Source organism: Amblyraja radiata, chromosome 28 (assembly GCF_010909765.2).
Source record: "Amblyraja radiata isolate CabotCenter1 chromosome 28, sAmbRad1.1.pri, whole genome shotgun sequence".
Lineage (NCBI taxonomy): Eukaryota > Metazoa > Chordata > Chondrichthyes > Rajiformes > Rajidae > Amblyraja > Amblyraja radiata.
The window spans coordinates 33302123-33326575 of record NC_045983.1 but is presented as its reverse complement, the minus strand read 5'-3'; the positions used below and the strand labels follow the sequence as shown (position 1 = coordinate 33326575).

At 48.1% G+C, this 24453-nt stretch overlaps 1 protein-coding gene across 1 annotated transcript in view; it reads left to right on the top strand.

The window, feature by feature from the left end:
* LOC116989179 (seizure protein 6 homolog) overlaps positions 1-14158 on the top strand; it is a 320057-nt gene extending 305899 nt beyond the window's left edge. Inside the window, exons 4-5 of the mRNA XM_033046403.1 lie at positions 6565-6757; positions 14151-14158. Coding sequence (XP_032902294.1) covers positions 6565-6757; positions 14151-14158 — 201 coding nt within the window. The remainder of the gene's footprint in view (positions 1-6564; positions 6758-14150) is intronic.
* Positions 14159-24453: the final 10295 nt, after the last annotated feature.

The window sequence follows — 24453 nt, the reverse complement described above, 5'->3', positions numbered from 1 at the left end:
AAACAAAATAGAACAGGCGGCTTCTCTGGAGAGATGGGACGGGTGACGCTTCAGATCGAGACCCTTCTCCAGACACTTCATGTGGGTGACGGTTTTAAACGGTTTAACTCCACCACTGAGAGTGGACAAAGGAGGAACGATCTAATTCCATTCAGCGCCTGCCTGTTTATGGTGGTCGTTTCAAGACTTTTGTAGATTAGAACCTGGAGATTGGTTTAATAACACTTCCATTTCCAGGATTTACGTAATGTATCATTGATGTTGCAGTTATTCAGATAGGAGTGTATTCCAGATAAACCAGAGAAGCAGAAATATAATCCTTTAAATGTTAGCGGAGGGAGTTATAGAGCAGACAGCGCTGCTTTAATATGAAAAGACAAATTGATTAAATCTCTTCAGATTAAAGACGTCATAAGGAGAAAGGCAAAGAAGGAGAAACATAGAACGTAGAACAAGGCTGTATAGGAAGGAACTGCAGGTGCTGGTTTCTACTGAAGATAGACCCAAAGTGCTGGAGTAACTCAGCAGGACTGGCAGCACCTCCGGAGAGAAGGAATTGGAGACCATTCTTCAGACTGAGAGTCAGGGGAGAGGGAGTCCAGAGATATGGAAGGGTAAGGTGTGAAATCGACAGATCATAGCGGATTATGATAAGGAAATGTAGAATGGTTCATTGTTAGCTGAGGGGAAGGTGACAACGAGGTGTAATATTAATCAGTAATATTAACCAGGAGGACAGCACAACGAGTCGGAGAAAACACACGTGGCTGTGGGAGCAGGTCTGGGCTAAAACGTGGTCGTACAGCTGGAGAACAGCAGGAGTCCAGGAGTGAGTGGGTTAACCTATGATGAGCGTTTGTCGGCAGTGGGCCTGTATTCGCTGGAGTTTAGAAGAATGAGGGGGCGACCTCATTGAAACGTACAGAATAGTGAAAGGCCTGGATAGGGTGGATGTGGAGAGGATGTTTCCACTAGTGGGAGAGTCTAGGACTAGAGGTCACAGCCTCAGAATTAAAGGTAGACAAAAGTGCTGGAGAAACTCAGTGGGTGCAGCAGCATCTATGGAGCGAAGGAAATAGGCAACGTTTCAGGCCGAAATCTTTCTTCAGATCAGTCATTTTTGTCTACCTTCCAATTTCAAGCATCTGCAGTTCCTTCTTGAACTCAGAATTAAAGGACTTTCTTTAGGAAGGCGATGAGGAGGGATTTCTTTAGTCAGAGGGCGGTGAATCTGTGGAATTCTTTGCCACAAACGGCTGGGGAGGCCAAGTGAGCGGATATTTTGAAGGCAGAGATAGATAGATTCTTGATTAGTACAGGTGTCAGGGGTTACGGGGAGAAGGCAGGAGATTGGGGCTAGGAGGGAGAGATAGATCAGCCATGATTGAATGGCGGAGTAGACTTGATGGGCCGAATGGCCTAATTCTACTCCTATCACATGTGACCTTATGACCTTTTGAATCATAGTGGGGAAGCAGCGAGAGAGGGCGTTACAGAACTCTGGTCTTATTGTTGTTGAAGTGAGACTGGTTCCTTGATTATGCAGCTGTCTGGCTACAGGGTGATTGACACAGAGTGAGTGGAGCAGGGGGCTGAGCTCACAGCCTTCAGATGCCCCCTGTGTGGATGGTTATCGATGAGTATGTGTTGCTGCCAATATGTACTGGTTAAGGGCCTGTCCCATTTTCACCACCTAATTCACGCCCGTTTTTACTCGTGGACATTTTTCATCATGTTGAAAAAACGCCCCGACCTGCTTGATGCCACGAGTACCTACGACTAGCATCACGGCCTACCTACGACCTCGTGACGGCCATGCCGCGAGTATGAGTCAAGGGCAAACTCGGCAGAGGTCGTGAATTAGGTCGTGACCAGTCGACCAGTTCCGTTGACTCCATCTGAACCTCACGCTGCCTCGGCAAGACCAGCAGCATCATCATGGACCAGTCGCACCCTGACCACTCCTTCTTCTCCCCTCTCCCAATAGACAATAGACAATAGGTGCAGGAGGAGGCCATTCGGCCCTTCGAGCCAGCACTGCCATTCAACGCGATCATGGCTGACCATCCCCAATCAGTACCCCGTTCCTGCCTTCTCCCCATATCCCTTGACTCCGCTATCTTTAAGAGCTCTGTCTAGCTCTCTCTTGAAAGCATCCAGAGAACCGACCTCTGAGGCAGAGAATTCCACAGACTCACCACTCTCTGTGTGAAAAAGTGTTTCCTCGTCTCGGTTCTAAATGGCTTACCCCTTATTCTTAAACTGTGGCCCCTGGTTCTGGACTCCCCCAACATCGGGAACATGTTTCCTGCCTCTAACGTGTCCAATCCCATCAGGCAAGAGGTACAGAAGTGTGAAAATGCACACCTCCAGATTCAGAGACAGTTTCTTCCCAGCTGTTATCAGGCAACTGAACCATCCTACCACAACCAGAGAGCAGTGCTGATCTACTATCCACCTCATTGGAGACCCTCGGACTATCCTTGATCAGACTTTACTGGTTTTACCTTGCACCAAATGTTATTCCCTATCATGTATCTGTACACTGTAAAAGGCTCGATTGTAATCATGCATTGGCTTTCCGCTGACTGGTTAGCCCGCAACAAAAGCTTTTCACTGTACCTCGGTACACGTGACAATAAACTAAACTAAATGAGTATGACATGAGTCAATGTGTCTGAAGTCGCCTCACCAGGAAAAGCTTATCCTAAGTATGAAGAAGGGTCTCCACCCGAAACGTCACCCATTCTTTCTCTCCAGAGATGCTGCTTGTCCCGCTGAGTTGCTCCAGCATTTTGTGTCTACCTTCGATTTAAACCAGCATCTGCAGTTCTTTGGTACACATTGTAATATAGTTGTCCTGATAGTATATTTAGTTATAAGTGCAGCGTAGGTTCACAAGGTTAATTCCCGGGATGGCGGGGACTGTCATATGTTGAGAGAATGGAGCAGCTGGGCTTGTACACTCTGGAATTTAGAAGGATGAGAGGGTATCTTATTGAAACATATAAGATTATTAAGGGATTGGACACGCTAGAGGCAGGAAACATGTTCCCAATGTTGGGGGAGTCCAGAACCAGGGGCCACAGTTTAAGAATAAGGGGTAAGCCATTTAGAACGGACACTTTTTCACACAGAGAGTTGTGTCTCTATTCGGTTTAAACCAGCATCTGTAGTTCCTTCCGACACAGAGCTAATCCTAATAATCTTTGCTTGCCATTATTTGATGGCAGCCTAGTGGTGTATTGTCTTTACACCCAGTATTAATACGTCTAACAATTTCCCGCTCTCTCGGGTGGCGTTATCAGTGCAGAGGTTGGAGTGATGGAAACAAAATCACTTGGAGAGTGTATTACCCAAGAGCTTCATTGTCAGTCACTCAATGTGACAGGGGACTGTTTTAGTGAAGTATGTTCAAACAAGTTTGGTATTTGTCTGCCGATTTTGAAGTCACGTCAAACAAGATTGACAGTATTGCCATGTGGTTTAAACTCCTGCATTGGTGCTGCAGCTAGGGCTGCACCAGAGTCTCACAGCACCAGAGACCCGGGCCCCATCCTGAGTACGGGCGCTGTCCACGTGGAGTTTGCACGTTCTCCCAGTGACCGCGTGGGTTTCCTCCGGGTGCTCCGGTTTCCTCCCGCATCTCAAGGACGTGCGGGTTTGCAGGTTAATTGGCTTCTGGAAATTTGTAAATTGTCCCCAGCGTGCGTGTGTAGGAAGGTGCTAGTGTATGGGGCGATCGGCGGTCCGCACAGCCTAGGTGGGCCGAAGGGCCTGTTTCCACACTGCATGTCTGGAGTCGAATGTTTGCGGGATGGAAATATCCATGGCTAGAGGCCGTAGCTTAAAGCAGAGAGGGGGAAAACTTAAAGGGGATTTGCAGGGCAAGTGTTTTACACAGAGGGGGGTGGAGGTCAGGGACGCGTTGCCAGGGGTGGTGCTGGAGGCAGAGACGACTGTGGCTTCTAAGTGACTGTTAGATAGGCAGATGGATATGCAGGGAATGTACGGACAGGCTGATGAGATTAGTGTAACTTGGCATCATGTTCGGCACAGACATTGTGGGCCGAAGGGCCTGTCCCTGTGCTGTACTGTTCTATGTAGTTGGATAAGGGGTAAGCCATTTAGAACGGAGACGAGGAAACACTTTTTCACACAGAGAGTTGTGAGTCTGTGGAATTCTCTGCCTCAGAGGGCGGTGGAGGCCGGTTCTCTTGATACTTTCAAGGGAGAGCTAGATAGGGCTCTTAAAGATAGTGGAGTCAGGGGATATGTGGAGAAGGCAGGAACGGGATACTGATTGGGGATGATCAGCCAAGATCACATTGAAAGACGGTGCTGGCTCGAAGGGCTGAATGGCCTACTCCTGCACCTATTGTCTATTGTCTATTGACAGGTACATGGATAGGACAGGTTTGGAGGGATATGGACCAAACGCAGGCAGGTGGGACTAGTGTAGGTGGGACATGTTGGCCGGTGTGGGCACGTTGGCCCAAAGGGCCTGTTTCCCCCGCAGTCTCACTCTGTGACTCTATGACTCTCTGCACTTTACCCATGACCCAGAATCGGCTGGTTGGGATGTTTAGCTGTTCTTTGGGTACTTGGTTAGAGTTTGCACTGGGCCAATCTGTTCCGCAGCCTGCTCTTGTAAGAAGACAAAAATTAAATCAAACGATTACGCTGTAACCTAAATTTGCATTCAGTGTGTCTTCATAAACACAACCCACCGCCAGGAAAACTGAGTCAATTGGGGGTTCAGTATTGATGTGGATAGAGAACTGGCTGGCAAACAGGAAGCAAAGAGTAGGAGTAAACGGGTCCTTTTCACAATGGCAGGCAGTGACTAGTGGGGTACCGCAAGGCTCAGTGCTGGGACCCCAGCTATTTACAATATATATTAATGATCTGGATGAGGGAATTGAAGGCAATATCTCCAAGTTTGCGGATGACACTAAGCTGGGGGGCAGTGTTAGCTGTGAGGAGGATGCTAGGAGACTGCAAGGTGGCTTGGATAGGCTGGGTGAGTGGGCAAATGTTTGGCAGATGCAGTATAATGTGGATAAATGTGAGGTTATCCATTTTGGTGGCAAAAACAGGAAAGCAGACTATTATCTAAATGGTGGCCGACTAGGAAAAGGGGAGATGCAGCGAGACCTGGGTGTCATGGTACACCAGTTATTGAAAGTAGGCATGCAGGTGCAGCAGGCAGTGAAGAAAGCGAATGGTATGTTAGCATTCATAGCAAAAGGATTTGAGTATAGGAGCAGGGAGGTTCTACTGCAGTTGTACAGGGTCTTGGTGAGACCACACCTGGAGTATTGCGTACAGTTTTGGTCTCCAAATCTGAGGAAGGATATTATTGCCATAGAGGGAGTGCAGAGAAGGTTCACCAGACTGATTCCTGGGATGTCAGGACTGTCTTATGAAGAAAGATTGGATAGACTTGGTTTATACTTTCTAGAATTTAGGAGATTGAGAGGGGATCTTATAGAAACTTATAAAATTCTTAAGGGGTTGGACAGGCTAGATGCAGGAAGATTGCTCCCGATGTTGGGGAAGTCCAGGACAAGGGGTCACAGCTTAAGGATAAGGGGGAAATCCTTTAAAACCGAGATGAGAAGAACTTTTTTCACACAGAGAGTGGTGAATCTCTGGAACTCTCTGCCACAGAGTGTAGTCGAGGCCAGTTCATTGGCTATATTTAAGAGGGTGTTAGATGTGGCCCTTGTGGCGAAGGGGATCAGAGGGTATGGAGAGAAGGCAGGTACGGGATACTGAGTTGGATGATCAGCCATGATCATATTGAATGGCGGTGCAGGCTCGAAGGGCCGAATGGCCTACTCCTGCACCTAATTTCTATGTTTCTATGTTTCTAATTTGCATTTAACTAATATGTAATTTGAAAGGTACCATCATCATCATGTGTTCCTTGTTAAAATTAAACTTGTGTTCTAATAGAGGACAAAATCCATAAATGTCAGGGCTTTCCTGCTGTTCATGAAGTCATAAGCGATAGGGGCAGAATTAGGCCATTCGGCCCATCAAGTCCACTCCGCCAGTCAATCATGGCTGATCTATCTTTCCCTCCTAACCCAATTCTCCTCATAACCCCATAACATAAAAGGACTGGACAAGCTAGATGCAGGAAAAATGTTCCCAATGTTGGGCGAGTCCAGAACCAGGGGCCACAGTCTTAGAATAAAGGGGAGGTCATTTAAGACTGAGGTGAGAAAAAAAACACGTTTTCACCCAGAGAGTTGTGAATTTGTGAAATTCCCTGCCACAGAGGGCAGTGGAGGCCAAGTCACTGGATGGATTTAAGAGAGAGTTAGATAGAGCTCTAGGGGCTAGTGGAGTCAAGGGATATGGGGAGAAGGCAGGTACCGGTTATTGATAGGGGACGATCAGCCATGATCACAATGAATGGCGGTGCTGGCTCGAAGGGCCGAATGGCCTCCTCCTGCACCTATTTTCTATGTTTCTATGTTTCTAACCCCTGGCACTCTAAACTAAACTAAACGGTCATCTTGTGTCAATATTCTCTGTGCGATCTGTCTGCAGGTGAAGAACATCAACGTGTCGGAGGGGGAGATGCTGACCATTGAAGCGCTTGATGGAGATGGTCCGACGGTTCTTGCCAACGAGTCCATCTTGATGAAAGGCCAGGTGATTCGCAGCCCGAGCAATCAACTCTCTATCCATTTCCAAAGCATCCAACTCCGAAAACCAGGCTCCTTCCAATTCCATTATCAAGGTAGGTGCTTACACTCCAGGGCTGCAATAATGGATGCAAGCCATCGCCTGCGTTTGGTTTAGTTTAGTTTAGAGATACAGCGTGGAAACAGGCCCTTCGGCCCACCGAGTCCGCACTTACCACTAACGCTATCCTTATACACACTGGGGACAATTTACATTTTATACCAAGCCAATTAACCTACAGACCTGTACGTCTCTGGTGGAGTGTGGGAGGAAACCGGAGATCACGGAGAAAACCCACGCAGGTCACAGGGAGAATGTACAAACTCCGCACAGACAGCGCCCATAGTCGGGATCGAACCCGGGATTCTGGCGCTGAAAGCTCTGGTGCAAGGCAGTGACTCTACCGCTGCTCCAACATGCCGCCCTTGGTTGTGTGACTGGGTATCTTTGCCCATAGACTCGTAGAGTGATACAGCGTGGAAACAGGCCCTTCGGCCCACCTTCCCCACATCAGCCAACATGTCCCAGCTACAGTAGTCCCACCTGCCTGTCTTTGGCCGGTATCCCTCCAAACCTGTCCTATCCACGTGCCAATGTGTAAACATGTGGCTCTATTGAGAAAATGCTGAAAGTAGCTGGAGATCACACGAATGAAATCTCCTCCGCCATGAGACGGGACTCGTTCTGGTATTGGTTAGGATGTGAGGTCACACATTCAGCTTCAATGTCACAGTGGCGCAGCGGGTAGAGCTGCTGCCTCACAGCGCCAGAGACCCGGGTTCGATCCTGACCACAGGTGCTGTCTATGTGGAGTTTGCATGTTCTCCCTGTGACCGCGTGGGTTTCCTCCCGCATCCCAAAGACGTGCAGGTTTGTACGTTAATTGGCTTCTGTCAAATTGTAAATTATCTCCAGTGTGTGGGATAATGCAGGTGTAAGGGGCCATCGTTGGTCGGCATGGACTCAGTCGACCATGGGGCCTGTTTCCACACTGTATCTCCAATGTGTGAACAGCCAGCTTGAATGGGTGATCGATGTTCGACGTGGTTTCGACGGGCTGTAGGGCATGTTTGCACGCTATATCTGTAAAATTACACTTGCTGCAATATAACCTCAGCTGCTAACTTGGTGTTATTTACAGTTAGTGGTACAGGTGCCTGTGATAATAAGTTGAATATTAGACCACTGTGTTAACATATTGACCACTGTGTTAACATATAGACCACTTGAAACATATAAGATTGTTAAGGGCTTGGACACACTAGAGGCAGGAAATATGTTCCCGATGTTGGGGGAGTCCAGAACCAGGGCCACAGTTTAAGAATAAGTAGTAAGCCATTTAGAATAGAGACAAGGAAACACTCTTTCTCACAGAGAGTTGTGAGTCCGTGGTATTCTCTGCCTCAGAGGGCAGTGGAGGCCAGTTCTCTGGATACTCTCAAGAGAGAGCTAGATAGGGCTCTTAAAGATAGCGGAGTCAGGGGATATGGGGAGAAGGCAGGAACGGGGTACTGATTGGGGATGATCAGCCATGATCACATTGAATGGCGGTGCTGGCTCGAAGGGCCAAAGGGCCTACTCCTGCACCTATTGTCTATTGTCTATTATGATGTGTTTCTTTAATAGGAGACATTTGCAAAGCCTGCTCCTAAATGTATGCATCGCAGTATGTCGTTAGGTCAGAATATCCTCCAGATACTTATTCCGTTATTGCCGAACATATGCTGCTTACAGTAAAAGCATTTGCAGTTTGAGTTTATCGTTCTAAAATTAATTAGAGGATTGACAAATAAATAAGGGACTGGCGGAACCCAATTTTCCTGATCTTGGAATATAAGAAAGAATGTGCATTCTAGTTTAGGGTAGACAAAAATGCTGGAGAAACTCAGCGGGTGAGGCAGCATTTATGGAGCGAAGGAATAGGACGAAAAACAGACCTGAAGAAGGGTCTCGACCCTAAACGTCGCCCATTTCGTTCGCTCCATAGATGCTGCCTCACCCGCTGAGTTTCTCCAGCATTTGTGTCTACCTTTTATTTTTATTAATATGTTTTTGTTCGTCTTTTATTATTTTTATTATAATCTTAAAATGAACTTATTTAAAATACCAAAGAGTAAAAAAAGAGTCAATGAAATAATCCTCCCCGACTGACGGCCACAATTCAAACATTAGTAAGTCCTGAGGGCTATTTTAACAAAATATTGTAGATTTTGAAGTACCTGTATATCTAATTGAAGTTTCTTGGATGTGGCCTTATTAGATTACAGCTAACTGAATGCAGCATTCCACCATGAAAAGGTTCCCCACCCCTGGGCTAGCGGAAGCAAGGGATATGGGGAGAAGGCAGGCACGGGGTACTGATTGTGGATGATCAGCCATGATCACAATGAATGGCAGTGCTGGCTCGAAGGGCCGAATGGCCTCCTCCTGCACCTATTGTCTATTGACAGGTACATGTTTGGAGGGATATGGACCAAACGCAGGCAGGTGGGACTAATGTAGCTGGGACATGTTGGCCAGTGTGGGAAAGTTGGCCCAAAAGGCCTGTTTCCCCCGCATTCTCACTCTGTGACTCTATGTTTCTATCTAAACCTCTCTATTTGACTCAGGCCCGCAAACCCAGGTCACAACCTGGTGAATCTTTCCTGCCCATAGCTTTCCAGTGTAGTCACATCCTTCCTAGAACTGGCTACAAGAATGGAACAAAATGAATGATACTGAAGTCATGTTCTACGGCAAATTGTTGGCATGCCCTCGCTATAGTGGCAGAGTGGTGAAGCTACTGGGCTGGTACCCAACGCCGTGAATTATTCATCTGGCGTCATGAGTTCAAGCCCCAACGTGACAACTGTGAAATTTAATTGTGTTCATTAAAGAAATCTGAAATAGTGCCAGTAATGACAACGATACAACCTCATTAAAAATCTGCCTGCTTAGTTTAGTTTAGACACTAGACAATAGACAATAGGTGCAGGAGTAGGCCATTTGTCCCTTTGAGCCAGCACCGCCATTCAATGTGATCATGGCTGATCATCCCCAATCAGTACCTCGTTCCTGCCTTCTCCCCATATCCCCTGACTCCGCTATCTTTAAGAGCCCTATCTAGCTCTCTCTTGAAGGTATCCAGAGAACCGGCCCTCTGAAGCAGAGAATTCCACAGACTCACAACTATAGTTTGGTGATGTAGCATGGAAGGTCAAGAGTCAAGAGTGTTTTATTGTCACGTATCCCAGATAGAACAATGACATTCTTGCTTGCAGCAGCACAACACAAAACGTCACCCATTCCATCTCTCCAGAGATGCTGCCTGTCCCACTGAGTTACTCCAGCATTTTGTGTCTTAAGGGCCTGTCCCACTTACACGATTTTTCCGGCCACTTGCCGGCACCCGTCATGGTCTCAGCAGGTCGCCGAAAATGTTCAACATGTTGAAAATCCAGCCACGTGTCGACATGTCGCGGGGTGACGCCTGTATGGTCGTGAGTAGTCGCCCAAAGAGTCGTACCTTTTTCTGGTCGCCGCTGGATTTTCAACGTGTTGAAATTGTTCGGCCACCTGCTGCGACTTTGACGAGCGCCGCCGGCAGTCGCCGAAAAAATCTCTGCCTCGGTGGAAGCCGGTTCTCTGGATATTTTCAAGAGAGAGGTAGATAGGGCTCTTAATGCCCCTGTCCCACTTAGGAAACCTGAACGGAAACCTCTGGAGACTTTGCGCCCCACCCAAGGTTTCCGTGCGGTTCCCGAAGGTTGCAGGTGGTTGCCGGAGGTTGCAGGTAGTGGAAGCAGGTAGGGAGACTGACAAAAACCTCCGGGAACCGCACGGAAACCTTGGGTGGGGTGCAAAGTCTCCACAGGGGTCCGTTCAGTTTTCCTAAGTAGGACAGGGGCATAAAGATAGCGGAGTCAGGGGATATGGGGAGAAGGCAGGAACGGGGTACTGATTGTGGATGATCAGCCATGATCACATTGAATGGCGGTGCTGGCTCGAAGGGCCAAATGGCCTACTCCTGCACCTGTTGTCTATTTCCTGCACTTTGTGATTTTATAAGGGCTCTAATTCATTTTAAGAAGAATTTGCAAAGTAGAAAAGTGCGGCTTGGATTAGTGAGGTTGAGGCAGATCTGGTACATGGATTGGAATGAACATCACTGCAGGTCAGTATTTATACTGTGTTATTTCTGGGAGATGTACCGTAATACATTTTAATCGCCTGCCATCTGCCATACAAGAAGATTCATTTGTATTCCCTGCAATTCCCTGAGCAACAGTATTGTGGAGGGTGGACTATTCTGTTCAAGAGGCTGCGTTTACAGTTTCACGTATAGTGGGATCCGCAGCTTCTCTCTGGCTAGGTCATTGCTAACGTGCCATGTCTGTTTAGTATTACTTCAGTTTATCGTCACGCTTGCCGAGGTACAGTGAAAAGCATTGGTGTCGCCTGCGAACCGGTCAGCGGAAAGACTGGTTTCTCAATGTCCAGCAAGACTTTCAAGAGAGAGCTGAGATCTTGAAGATGGCGGAGTCAGGAGACATGGGGAGAAGGCAGGAACGGGGCACTGAATTGGGGATGATCAGCCATGATCACATTGAATGGGTGGTGCTGCCTCGAAGGGCCGAATGGCCTCCTCCTGCACCGATTGTCTATTGTCTATTGACTACGGGCGGTCACGATGGCGCAGCGGTAGAGTTGCTGCCTTACGGCGCATGCACGCCTGAGACCCCGGGTTCGATCCTGACAACGGGCACACTGTCTGTGTGGCGTTTGCACGCTCCCCCCCCCCCCCCCCCGTGACCGCATGGGTTTTCTCCCAGATCTCCGAGTTTTCGAGAGAGAGTTAGATTTAGCTCTTCGGGGCTGAGGGAATCAAGGGATATGGGGGAAAAGCCGTAATGGGGTACTGGTTATGGACGATCAGCCATGATCATATTGAATGGTGGTGCTGGCTCAAAGGGCCGAATGGCCTACTCCTGCACCCATTGCCTATGTTTCTGTTTCCACCCACACTCCAAAGACGTACAGGTTTATAGATTAATTGGCTTGGTATAGTGTAAAAAAATTGTCTCTAATGTGTGTTAATGTGCGGGGATCGCTGGTCGGCGTGGACTCGGTGGGCCGAAGGGCCTGTTTCCACGCTGTATCTCTAAACTAAACAAAACTATATGTGATTAAGATCGAGTCGTCCACAGTGTGTACATACAGCATTAAGGGAATAATGTTTAGTGCAAGATAAAGTCCAGCAAAGTCCGATTAAAGATAGTTCGTTGGTCACCAATGAGGTAGATAGTAGCTCATACCAATGAGATATATGATAAGGGAATAACGTTCAGGGTAAAGCTCTCTGGTTGTGGTAGGATGGTTCAGTTGCCTGTTGACAGCTGGGAAGGAACTGTCTCAGAATCTGTAGGTAGACACAAAATGTTGGAGTAACTCAGCGGGACAGGTAGCATCTCTGGAGAGAAGGAATGGGTGACGTTTTGGGTTGAGACGCTTCTTCAGACTTCAGACCTGATTCTGGAGGTGTGTGTGCGTTTTCACACTTCTGTACCTCTTGCCCGATGGGAGAGGGGAGAAGAGGGAGTGACCGGGGGGAGACTGGTCCTTGATGATGCTGCTGGCCTTGCCGAGGCAGCGTGAGGTGTAGATGGAGTCGATGGGAGGGAGGTTGGTGTGTGCGATGGTCTGGGCTGCGTCCACAACTGGCCTTGGACGGAGCCGTTCCCAATCCGTGCTGTGATGCGTCGCGGTAAAGCGCTTTCCCGCGGCGCATCTGTTGAAGCCGGTGGGAGCTGGAGCCTGTTGCTGCAGGTTTTAAGCTGTTGAAGCATTCGCAGGTCTACCATGATGAAGGTTTCTGAATGCAGGTCAAGTCAAGTCAAGTCAACTTTATAGACACATACAAGATGTGCAGTGAGATGCTTGCGGGATTGTGCAAAACAACAGAACAGAACCAGTATTTACATTAAAATAAGAAGACACAACAGTATTTACGCCCTGGTGAGATCGGAGTTTACAGTCCTGACGGCCTGTGGGAAGAAACTCCGTCTCATCCTCTCTGTTTTCGCTGGGTGACAGCGGAGGCGTTTGCCTGACCGTAGCAGCTGGAACAGTCCTTTGCTGGGGTGGTAGTGGGTCCCCCATAATGTTGCTGGCTCTCGATCTGCACCTCCTGGTGTATAGGTCCTGCAAGAGGGGGGGAGGGGGGGGGGGGAGTGTAGTTCCCATGGTGCGTTCGGCCGAACGCACTACTCCTGTCCTGGGCAGAGCTGTTGCCAAACCAGATGGAGATGTTTCCGGTCAGGATTCTTTCTACAGCTCTACCAGAGTGGAAGGTGTGGAGTATCCCGCACGGTGGGACTCCACAACATCGGCCTAGGGGCGGGGAGAAGGTGCGGACAGGTGGGTGGAAAGTTTCAGTGACAGCATTCAAAAGATCAGACAGATTCCCCAACAGAGTCATAGAGTCATGTGTGAAGTTTTGGTCCCCTAATTTGAGGAAGGACATCCTTTCTATTGAGGGAGTGCAGCGTAGGTTTACAAGGTTAATTCCCGGGATGGCGGGACTGTCATATGCTGAAAGAATGGAGCGGCTGGGCTTGTATACTCTGAAATTTAGAAGGACGAGAGGGGATCTTATTGAAACATATAAGATTGTTAAGGTTTTGGACACGTTAGAGGCAGGAAACATGTTCCCGATGTTGGAGGAGTCCAGAACCAGGGGCCACAGTTCAAGAATAAGGGGTTAGCCATTTAGAACGGAGATGAGGAAACACTTTTTCACACAGAGAGTTGTGAGTCTGTGGAATTCCCTGCCTCAGAGGGCGGTTCTCTGGATACTTTCAAGAGAGAGCTAGATGGGGCCCTGAAAGATAGCGGAGTCAGGGGATATGGGGAGAAGGCAGGAATGGGGTACTGATTGGGGACGATCAGCCGTGATCACATTGAATGGCGGTGCTGGTTTAGAAGGGCCGAATGGCCTACTCCTGCACCTATTGTCTATTGTCTATTGTCATACAGCATGGAAACAGGCCCTTCGGCCCAACGCGTCCGTGCCGACCACGGTGCCCCATCTACGATAGCCCTATTTTCCCGGGTTTGGCCCATATCCCTCTCAACCATGTACGGGAAGGAGTTGAAGATGCTGGTTTGAACCAAAGATAGACCCAAAAAGCTGGAGTGACTCAGTGGGACAGGCAGCATCTCTGGAGGTCGAGGACCCGAAACGTCACCCATTCCTTCCCTCCAGAGATGCTGCCTGTCCCGCTGAGTTACTCCAGCTTTTTTGTGTCTGTCTTCCCTCTCCCAAGGTTGGGGATAAATCTGTGAATGGTCTTAAAGCAGATTTATTTTCAGACCTGACAAATCCTTCAGCATGCTGCAAGATTAAACATGAAAACTGCCAGCTTGAAATTGCTCTTTTATTGAGCCCATGTTTATTTCTCTAATTAAAGGTGAGTGAACAATGTCTGGGATCTCATTTTGAACATATATAAAACCTATATTGATTTGCATGGGTTTTAGTTACGAGGTGAATGTTCCTCATCATTCAGATACTAGAGGGCACAGCCTTATAGTGAGAGAGGCAGGGTGGAAAGGAGATTTTAGTAAGGCTTTTGAGGTATATAAAATTCTGAGAGGCATAGAGTTCTTCAGAGTCCGCAGAAGGGTCACAAGCCGAAGTATAGAAACATAGACAATAGGTGCAGGAGTAGGCCATTCGGCCCTTCGAGCCTGCACCGCCATTCAATATGACCATGGCTGATCATCCAACTCAGTATCCTGTACCTGCCTTCTCTCCATACCCCCTGATCCCTTTAGCCACAAGGGCCATATCTAACTCCCTCTTAAATATAGCCAATGAACTGGCCTCAACTACCTTCTGTGGCAGAGAATTCCAGAGATTCACCACTCTCTGTGTGAAAAATGTTTTCCTCATCTCGGTCCTAAAAGATTTCCCCCTTATCCTTAAACTGTGACCCCTTGTTCTGGACTTCCCCAACATCGGGAACAATCTTCCTGCATCTACCCCCTATCACCATGTTCTCCAGAGAAGCTGCCTGACCTGCTGAGATCTTCTTCTTAGGCCCCCTTCGGTCGTGGCTGACCTGACCATGGGGGTCTCCAGGGTTGGAGGAGGCCTGTGCGTGACTTTGTTTAACGTGGGGAGACTGGTGCACAGACAGCCACCCCACGGTCCTTGACAGATCTGGGTCAGGATCCAGTGTCATGGAGTCCAAGACGACCGGAGACCCTTTTCTGCTGCAGCCTTCATCCGCCTTCCCAGCCGTCGTGACGCTCCACTAAGGTCAGCCATCGTCCTCCGCCTGTTCCACCGTTGAGGTCTTGGTTGGATTGCTCTTTGTCAGAGACCTCCCCCTCGACCTTACCGCCATGGGTGGCCCTACCAGGAGCACAGCTCCAGACGGCATCGCTCTCAAAATCTCAAGTCCACACAAGCTTCTCCACCACGACAAGGTGACAATCCACGGAGAAGCCCGCTGTGATACTCCAGCACTTTTTGTTTTTTCCCGTAAACTGGCATCTGCAGTTCCTTGTATCGCTCATGTTAAGTTGTTATTATACCTGCTCCAACTAGTTCCTCTGGCACCCATTGCATATACCCCCCACCCTCTGTGTGAAAAAGATGTCCCTTAGTTTCATATTGAGTCTTTCCCCTCTCACCTCAAACCTAAGCCCTCTGGTTCTGGATCCCCCTACCCAGAGAAACAGACTCTGTGCATTCACCCTATCTATGTCCTTTCATGGATAGGAAAGTTTTGGAGGGCTAAGGGCCAAATGTAGGCAAATGGAACTAGCTCAGTATGCCAACTTGGTTGGCCTGGACAAGATGTGTCGGAATGTATTCACTGGAGTTTAGAAGGATGGGGGTGACCTTATAGAAACATACAAAATTATAAAAGGACTGGTCGAGCTAGATGCAGGAAAAATGTTCCCAATGTTGGGCGAGTCCAGAACCAGGGGCCACAGTCTTAGAATAAAGGGGAGGCCATTTAAGACTGAGGTGAGAAAAAACTTTTTCACTCAGAGAGTTGTGAATTTGTGGAATTCCCTGCCACAGAGGGCAGTGGAGGCCAAGTCACTGGATGGATTTAAGAGAGAGTTAGATAGAGCTCTAGGGGCTAGTGGAGTCAAGGGATATGGGGAGAAGGCAGGCACGGGTTATTGATAGGGGACGATCAGCCATGATCACAATGAATGGCGGTGCTGACTCAAAGGGCCGAATGGCCTCCTCCTGCACCTATTTTCTATGTTTCTATGTTTCTATGAAGGAACTGCAGATGCTGGTTTAAATCGAAGATAGACACAAAATGCTGGAGTAACTCAGCGGGACAGGCAGCATCTCTGGAGAGAAGGAATGGGTGACGTTTAGGGTCAGGAACCTTCTTCAGGCTGATGTCAGGGAAGTGGGAGGCACATAGATAAGGAAGTGTAAGGTGTGAAAGCAGGACAAAGGGACTGATTATCAAGGAAATTGTAGAATAGATCATTGTTAGTTGGGAGAAAGGTCAAGATGGGCTGAAGGGCCTGTTATAATGCTGGGCAGCTCTCGATTATGAACCCAGGGCAGGGTCATGTTCAGGAGCAGAATTAGACCAATTGGCCCATCAAGTCTACATAGAAACATAGAAAATAGGTGCAGGAGTAGGCCATTCAGCCCTTCGAGCCTGCACCGCCATTCAATATGATCATGGCTGATCATCCAACTCAGTATCCTGTACCTGCCTTCTCTCCATACCCCCTGATCCCTTTAGCCACAAGGGCCACATCTAACTCCCTCTTAAATATAGCCAATGAACTGGCCTCAACTACATTCTGTGGCAGAGAATTCCAGAGATTCACCACTCTCTGTGTGAAAAATGTTTTTCTCATCTCAGTCCTAAACGATTTCCCCCTTATCCTTAAACTGTGACCCCTTGTTCTGGACTTCCCCAACATCGGGAACAATCTTCCTGCATCTAGCCTGTCCAACCCCTTAAGAATTTTGTAAGTTTCTATAAGATTCCCCCCTCAATCTTCTAAATTCTAGCGAGTACAAGCCGAGTCTATCCAGTCTTTCTGCATATGAAAGTCCTGACATCCCAGGAATCAGTCTGGTGAACCTTCTCTGTACTCCCTCTATGGCAAGAATGTCTTTCCTCAGATTAGGAGACCAAAACTGTACGTAATACTCCAGGTGTGGTCTCACCATGACCCTGTACAACTGCAGTAGAACCTCCCTGCTCTTATACTCAAATCCTTTCGCTATGATTGGGGATGATCATGGCTGATCATCCCCAATCAGTACCCCGTTCCTGCCTTCTCCCCATATCCCCTGACTCCGCTATCTTTAAGAGCCCTATCTAGCTAACTCTTGAAAGTTTCCAGAGAATCGGCCTCCACCGCCTTCTGAGGCAGAGAATTCCACGGACTCACAACTCTCTGTGAGAAAAAGTGTTTTCCCGTCTCCGTTCTAACTGGCTTACCCCTTATTCTTAAACTGTGGCCCCTGGTTCTCGACGTCTTTGGAGTGTTGTACTGGATTGTAATCTGGAGAAAAACAATAGGTGACGTTTCAGGACGGGACCCTTCTTCAGATTCCAGTCTGAAGAAAGGTTCAGACCTGAAACACCACATATTCTTTTTCTCCAGAGTTGCTGCCTGACCCGCTGTGTTACTCCAGCACTTTGTGTCTATCTTCAGTATAAACCAGCACCTGCAGTTCCTTCCTACACGGCCTTGTTCTATGTTTCTCCTTCTGTGCCTTTCTCCTTATGACGTCTTTAATCTGAAGAGATTTAATCAATTTGTCTTTTCATATTAAAGCAGCGCTATCTGCTCTATACTTAAACTGTGACCCCTTGTTCTGGACTTCCCCAACATCGGGAATAATCTTCCTGCATCTAGCCTGTCCAACCCCTTAAGAATTTTGTAAGTTTCTACACCGGCTGATCTATCTCTCCCTCTCAACCCCATTCTCCTGCCTTCTCCCCGTAACCCCTGACACCCGTACTAATCAAGAACCTGTCAACCTCCGCCTTAAAAATACCCATTGACTTGGCCTCCACAGCCTTTCACAGATTCACCACCCTCTGACTAAATAAATTCCTCCTCATCTCCTTCCTAAAGTCCTTTCATTCTGATGCTCTGACCTCTAGTCCTAGACTCTCCCACGAGTGGAAACATCCTCTCCACATCCACTCTATCCAAGCCTCTCACTGTTCGAAATCTCTCCTGTTGCTTCTCCTTCTTCTTCTAATAATAATAATAATATATTTTATTGTCATTGCACATAAGCACAACGAGATTTGGGTTTGCAGCTTCCATCTGATGTCATAACTTAAATAACTAATAATATTTAGATTTCGATATCCCGAGAACATGGTTTGTAAAAAGAACATTAAAACAGCAAAACAGACTAAAGTGCAGATGTGTCTGTGCGATGTGACCATCCGAGGGAGACAGTCCATGGGGGATGGGCTATAGCTATAGCTCTGGGAATCTAGCTGTTCCTGAGTCTGGAATTTCAGGCGTAGAAGGCCTTGTAACGTCTGCCAGGAGGTAGGAGTTCGAACAGTCCATTACAAGGGTGTGAGGAGTCTTTATGGATGCTGACGGCCTTCCTGAGGCACCGTGTGTGGTAGATGCCCTCCAAGGCTGGTAGCGGCAGCGTTATCAAATCCACACATAAGATTAGAAGTTGTTCGGCCAGAGCTAAACACACATCTCGGCATCTGCATACAATGAATGGTGTGTGTCTTGTGCTTCTTGTGCTTGGCGGGGGGAAAGATTGGTGGAAACAGGGCCGCGACCCCTCTCCTGGTGCTTTTGCATTGTTAATGATGAATTGGATCGATCCCATTCCTCTTCTGCGTAATACAAATGCAATGCATTTTCCCGGTACGTTTAGCCATCTCTGCTTATCTGTCTGCTCAGTTTTAATTAGATTGACATTGCCAGAGGGCCACTCCGAGCCACTGTACAAGTGCAGCATTCAGACCACCTCTTTAAGTGAGTGATTCCCATGCAATAAGTTTAGTAACGCCACCAGAGGACTCTATTCCATGGAGCGCAGGAGGATGAGGGGGTGATCTTATAGAGGCGTTCAAAATCATGAGAGGAATAGATCGGGTAGATGCAAAGAGTCTCTTGCCCAGAGTAGGGGAAATCGAGGACCAGAGGACATAGGTTTAAGGTGAGGATGGAAAGATTTAATAGGAATCTGAGGGGTAACTTTTTCACACAAAGGGTGGTGGGTGTAAGGAACGAGCTGCCGGAGGAGGTAGTTGAGGCTGGGACTATTGCAATGCTTAAGAAACATTTAGACAGGTACATGGATAGGACAGATTTAATAATAATAATAATAATGATGGGATTTATATAGCGCCTTTCTAATACTCAAGGCGCTTTACATCGCATTATTCATTCACTCCTCAGTCACACTCGGTGGTGGTGAGCTACTTCTGTAGCCACAGCTGCCCTGGGGCAGACTGACGGAAGCGTGGCTGCCAATCTGCGCCTACGGCCCCTCCGACCACCACCAATCACTCACACACATTCACACACAGGCAAAGATGGGTGAAGTGTCTTGCCCAAGGACACAACGACAGTATGCACTCCAAGCGGGATTCGAACCGGCTACCTTCCGATCGCCAGCCGAACACTTAGCCCATTGTGCCATCTGTCGTCCCAGATTTAAGGGCCTGTCCCATTTGGCGATTTTTTCGGCAACTGTCGGCATCATTGACTGACGTATCAGGTCACCGAATAATTCGTGGCGTGACGCGGCGTGACGACGTATCGACGCGCGCTGTTTTTTCAAGCGTCGCAACATTTTTTTTGTCGCCGCTGGATTTTAAAAATGTTCAAAATCTTTTGGCGAGACTGATATGACGCCGGCAGTCACCGAAAAAATCGCCAAGTGGGACAGGCCCTTAAACCTGTCCTATCCATAAGCGCCTTGAGTATTAGAAAGGCGCTATATAAATCCCATCCATTATCATTATCCATGTACCTGTCTAAATGTTTCTTAAGACAGGCCATTTAGAGGGACATTGTTGGCTGGTGTGGGCAAGTTGGGCCGAGGGGCCTGCTCCCACACGGTATCACTCTATGACTCGATGACCAGGGTCCCAACTGTGTGGATTTCTTCTAGCCTCCTGCCGCACCTGTTCACAATACAGGTATCACGCTGAGATTTCTGCTGGCGTTCGTTTATGTTCTTCATTTAAAAAATCAATCAATCCATAACCTCTTAAGAAAAAAAAAGATAGGGCAGCTTGTTGTATATCCCCGAAGCCAATTTCAATTGGAAAACTATCTCATTGAGGTCAATAATCTGCATTTCATGCATGCACATTCAGAGCCCTCTGTGCCGACTCACAAGAATGTGATTAACTGGAGTTCCTGTGACAGCAGGCGATGAAATTCACTTCCACCTCCTAGATAATAATTTCATTCAGGTCACGTGTTTAAACCTGCTGTGTACAAGATTCGCTCCTTATTTGCGCACCGTTTTATAAGATGCTGGGACCATTTTACTCTAGCCAATTAACCGACAAACCTGTACGTCTTTGGAGTGTGGGAGGAAGCGAAGACAGACACACAATGCTGGAGTAACTCCGCGGGGCAGGTGGCATCTCTGGAGAGAAGGAATGGGTGACGTTTCGGGTGGAGACCCTTCTTCAGACTGAAGACTTGGTCACGGGAGAACGTACAAACTCCGTACAGACGGCACCCGTGGTCAGGATGGAACCCGGGTCTCTGGCGCTGTGGGGCAGCGACTCTACCCGCTGCGCCACCCTGCAGCTCCGTGATAGCCCCGTGACAAGCAACCGCAGATGCTGGCTAATACACAAAGCGCTGGAGTCATTCAGCGGGATTCAGTCTGAAGAAGGGTCTCGGCCCAAGACATCGCCTATCCATGTTCTCCAGAGATGCTGCCTGACCTGCTGAGTTACTCCAGCACTTTTGTCACCTTAAGTGACAGGTTGATACAGTTGGGGATGGAGTGATTTTAAGATGAGGGGGGGGGGGGGGAGAAGGTTTATTAGGAACCCGAGAGGCAACTTTTTTATCCAGAGAAAACCTACATGAGTCACGGGGAGAACGTACTAGCTCCTTACAGACAGCACCCGTAGTCAGGATGGAACTCGGGTCTCTGGCACTGTGGGGTAGCAACTCTACCGCTGCGCCACCCTGCCAACCCCTGCCTCAGTTGTTGAAATGTAATTTGTGAGTGCGGGCAGGCGGGTCATGCAGTCTGTGAACGTCCCTCTGTGAAGATTCATGGAGACTTTCATGTGTGATTATGTCGATTGCAACCCTTCTCGGCAGTAGCGCTGAGTGGCTATTGAGCGGCCCATGGATAAGTCATCAGCGTTTATTTTCACTGCAAAAGATGAACACACTCGAGGGAGCTATTACAGGGCCCCTCTTCAGATGAAATACTTTATTGCAGACAGTGTCCATCTTCGGTGAATTAAGTTGACATTTTGATCGGGATTGTGCAGGAAGGAACTGCAGGTGCCGGTTTAAACCGGAGGTAGACACAAAATGCTGGAGTAACTCAGCGGGTCAGGCAACATCTCTGGGGAGAAGGAGAAGGCGACATTTCGGGTCGAGACCCTTCTTCACACGGGGTTTTTGAATGGGACTGTCTTGTTTTTGGAGTTGAATGAGGATCCCACGTTGCCTCATTTCTGGGGGATTAATATTGTCTCCAATTTTAGACAATAGATAATAGGGACAGGAGGAGGCCATTCAGCCCTTCGAGCCAGCATCGCCATTCACTGTGATCATGGCTGACCATCCCCAATCAGTACCCCGTTCCTGCCTTCTCTCCATATCCCCTGATTCCGCTATCTTTAAAAGCCCTATCTAGCTCTCTCTTGAAAGTATCCAGAGAACCGGCCTCCACCACCCTCTGAGGCAGAGAATTCCAAAGACTCTCAACTCTCTGTCAGAAAAAGTGTTTCCTCGTCTCCGTTCTAAATGGCGTACTCCTTATTCTTAAACGGTGGCCCCTGGTTCTGGACTCCCCCAACATCGGGAACATGTTTCCTGCCTCTAGCGTGTCCAAACCCTTAACAATCTTATATGTTTCAATGAGATACCCTCTCATCCTTCTAAACTCCAGAGTATACAAGCCCAGCCGCTCCATTCACTCAGCAAATGACAGTCCCGCCATCCCGGGAATTTACCTTGTGAACATACGCTGCACTCCCTCAATAGCAAGAATGTCCTTCCTCAAATTCTGGGACCAAAACTGCGCACAATACTCCAGGTGTGGTATCACTAGGCCCCTGTACAACTGCAGAAGGATCTCTTTGCTAGTTAATACTCGACTCCTCTTGTTATAAAGGCCAACATAAGCAATCAACATAAAGTAATACCCTCCCCATCTCCCTCCTCTCTCACCAGTCCCCTGCCCCCCCCCCCCCCCCCCCCCCCATGGTGTGTACAGGGGAGGGGGGGAGAAGCTGGTTGACTGGGGTGGTGGGAGAGAGATGGGTGCAGGGCAAAGCCTGGCAAGTGATGGCTTGGTTTACTTCAGAGATAAAGTACTGAAACAAGCCCTTCGGCCCGCCGTGCCCGCACCACCCAGCGATCAGCTCTACACTAGCACTATCTTATACACCAGGGACATTTTAACACTTTAATTCTCCTTCCCGTTCCCACACAGACCTTTCTGTCCTCGGCCTCCTCCATTGTCAGATTGAGGCTAAACGCAAATTGGAGGAACAGCATCTCATATTTCGCTTGGGCAGCTCACAGCCCAGTGGTGTGAATATTGATTTCTCTCACTTCAGGTGTCTTCTGAATCTTCTGAATTTGTAGTCGGCAGGGCAGTACTCTGCATATCTCCAACTTGGGGGTAGCCCCGGCATTCCCTCTCTCTCCATCCCTCCCCCGCCCAAGTCGCACCAGCTTCTCGATCTCACCCAGCAAACAGCTGACAATGGCCTATCTTTCATTCATTGTTCTTTATCTCTCCACATCACCGTCTATATCTCTCGTTCCCCTTATCCCTAACATGTCTGAAGAAGGGTCTCGACCTGAAACGTCACCCATTCTTTCTCTCCAGAGATGCTGCCTGACCCGCTGAGTTACTCCAGCACTCTGTCCTTATGCGATAGGTAAATACAGGTGGGGACGGAGTGATTTTAAGGTGAGGGGAGAAAGATCACTCTGTGATCTCTCCCTTAATGTTTAATGTTTTATGTGTCATTCCTCACTGTATGTCATGTTGTCACTTGTGGGCGGAGCACCAAGGCATATTCCTTGTATGTGACTACTTGGCCAATAAACTTATTCATTCATTCATCCATTCGTTATTCATTCATTCTAACCCCATTATCCTGTCTTCTCCCCATAACCCTTGACACCCGTACTAATCAAGAATCTATCAATCTGCGTCTTAAAGATATCCACTGACTTGTGGCCTCCACAGCCTCTGTGGCAAAGAATTCCACAGATTCACCACCCTCTGACAAAAGAAATTCGCCCCCCCTTCTCCTTCCTAAAGGAACGTCCTTTTATTCTGAGACTGTGGCCTCTGGTCCTAGACTCTCCCACTAGTGGAAACATCCTCTCCACATCCACTCTATCCAGGCCTTTCATGGATTTTCAATCCAGCACTAAGCCACTAAGATTGGATTTTAAGTTTCCAGCACATTTTACGAACACTGATTTCATCCTCTCACCCATTTATTAAATCAGACCTGGTTTTATTGTCACTGTCAATTCTGAAGGAACTATCCTCGCCGAGAGTGAATCCAATAAAGTCGATTTTGTCATGTTCCAATTGAATCTTTAAATGAATAAGCACTTGAGGAGAGGCTTGAAGGTGTCAAGAAAGGTGCAATCCACCGGCATGAATATTGATGGCATGGATCAGCAACAAAACAGAACGACGTCACCAAGAGATGAAATGAAAAATATTTTAACCCTTGCCAGGTCTTATAGAGGTGACCTTATCGAGGTGTATAAAATCATGAGGGGAATAGATCGGGCAGACGCACAGAGTCTCTTGCCTAAAGTAGGGGAATCGAGGACCAGAGGACATAGGTTCAAGGTGAAGGGGGAAAAATTTAATAGGAATCTGAGGGGTAACTTTTTCACACAAAGGGTGGTGGGTGTATGGAACAAGCTGCCAGAGGAGGTAGTTGAGGCTGGGGCTATCCCAAAGTTTAAAAAACATTTGGACAGGTACATGGATAGGACAGCTTTGGAAGGATATGGACCAAACGCGGGCAGGTGGGACTAGTGTAGCTGGGACACGTTGGCCGGTGTGGGCAAGTTGGGCCGAAGGGCCTGTTTCCACCCTGTATGACTAGTGTAGCTGGGACATGTTTGCTGGCATGAACTAGATGGGACGAAGGGCCTGTTTCCACACTGTATCACTCTATGACTAGTGTAGATGGGACATGTTGGCTGGCATGAACTAGATGGACCGAAGGGCCTGTTTCCACACTGTATCACTCTATGACTAGTGTAGATGGGACATGTTGGCTGGCATGAACTAGATGGACCGAAGGGCCTGTTTCCACACTGTATCATTCTATGACTAGTGTAGATGGGACATGTTGGCCGGCATAGACTAGATGGGCCAAAGGGCCTGTCTCCACGCTGTATCACTCTGTGACTCTAGATAAATTGTGCAGTCGACATTCCATAATGATTCAATGTCCTCAAATGACGACAGAACATCGAACTGCAGTACAGCAGAGAAACAGGCCCTTCGGCCCATAGAGC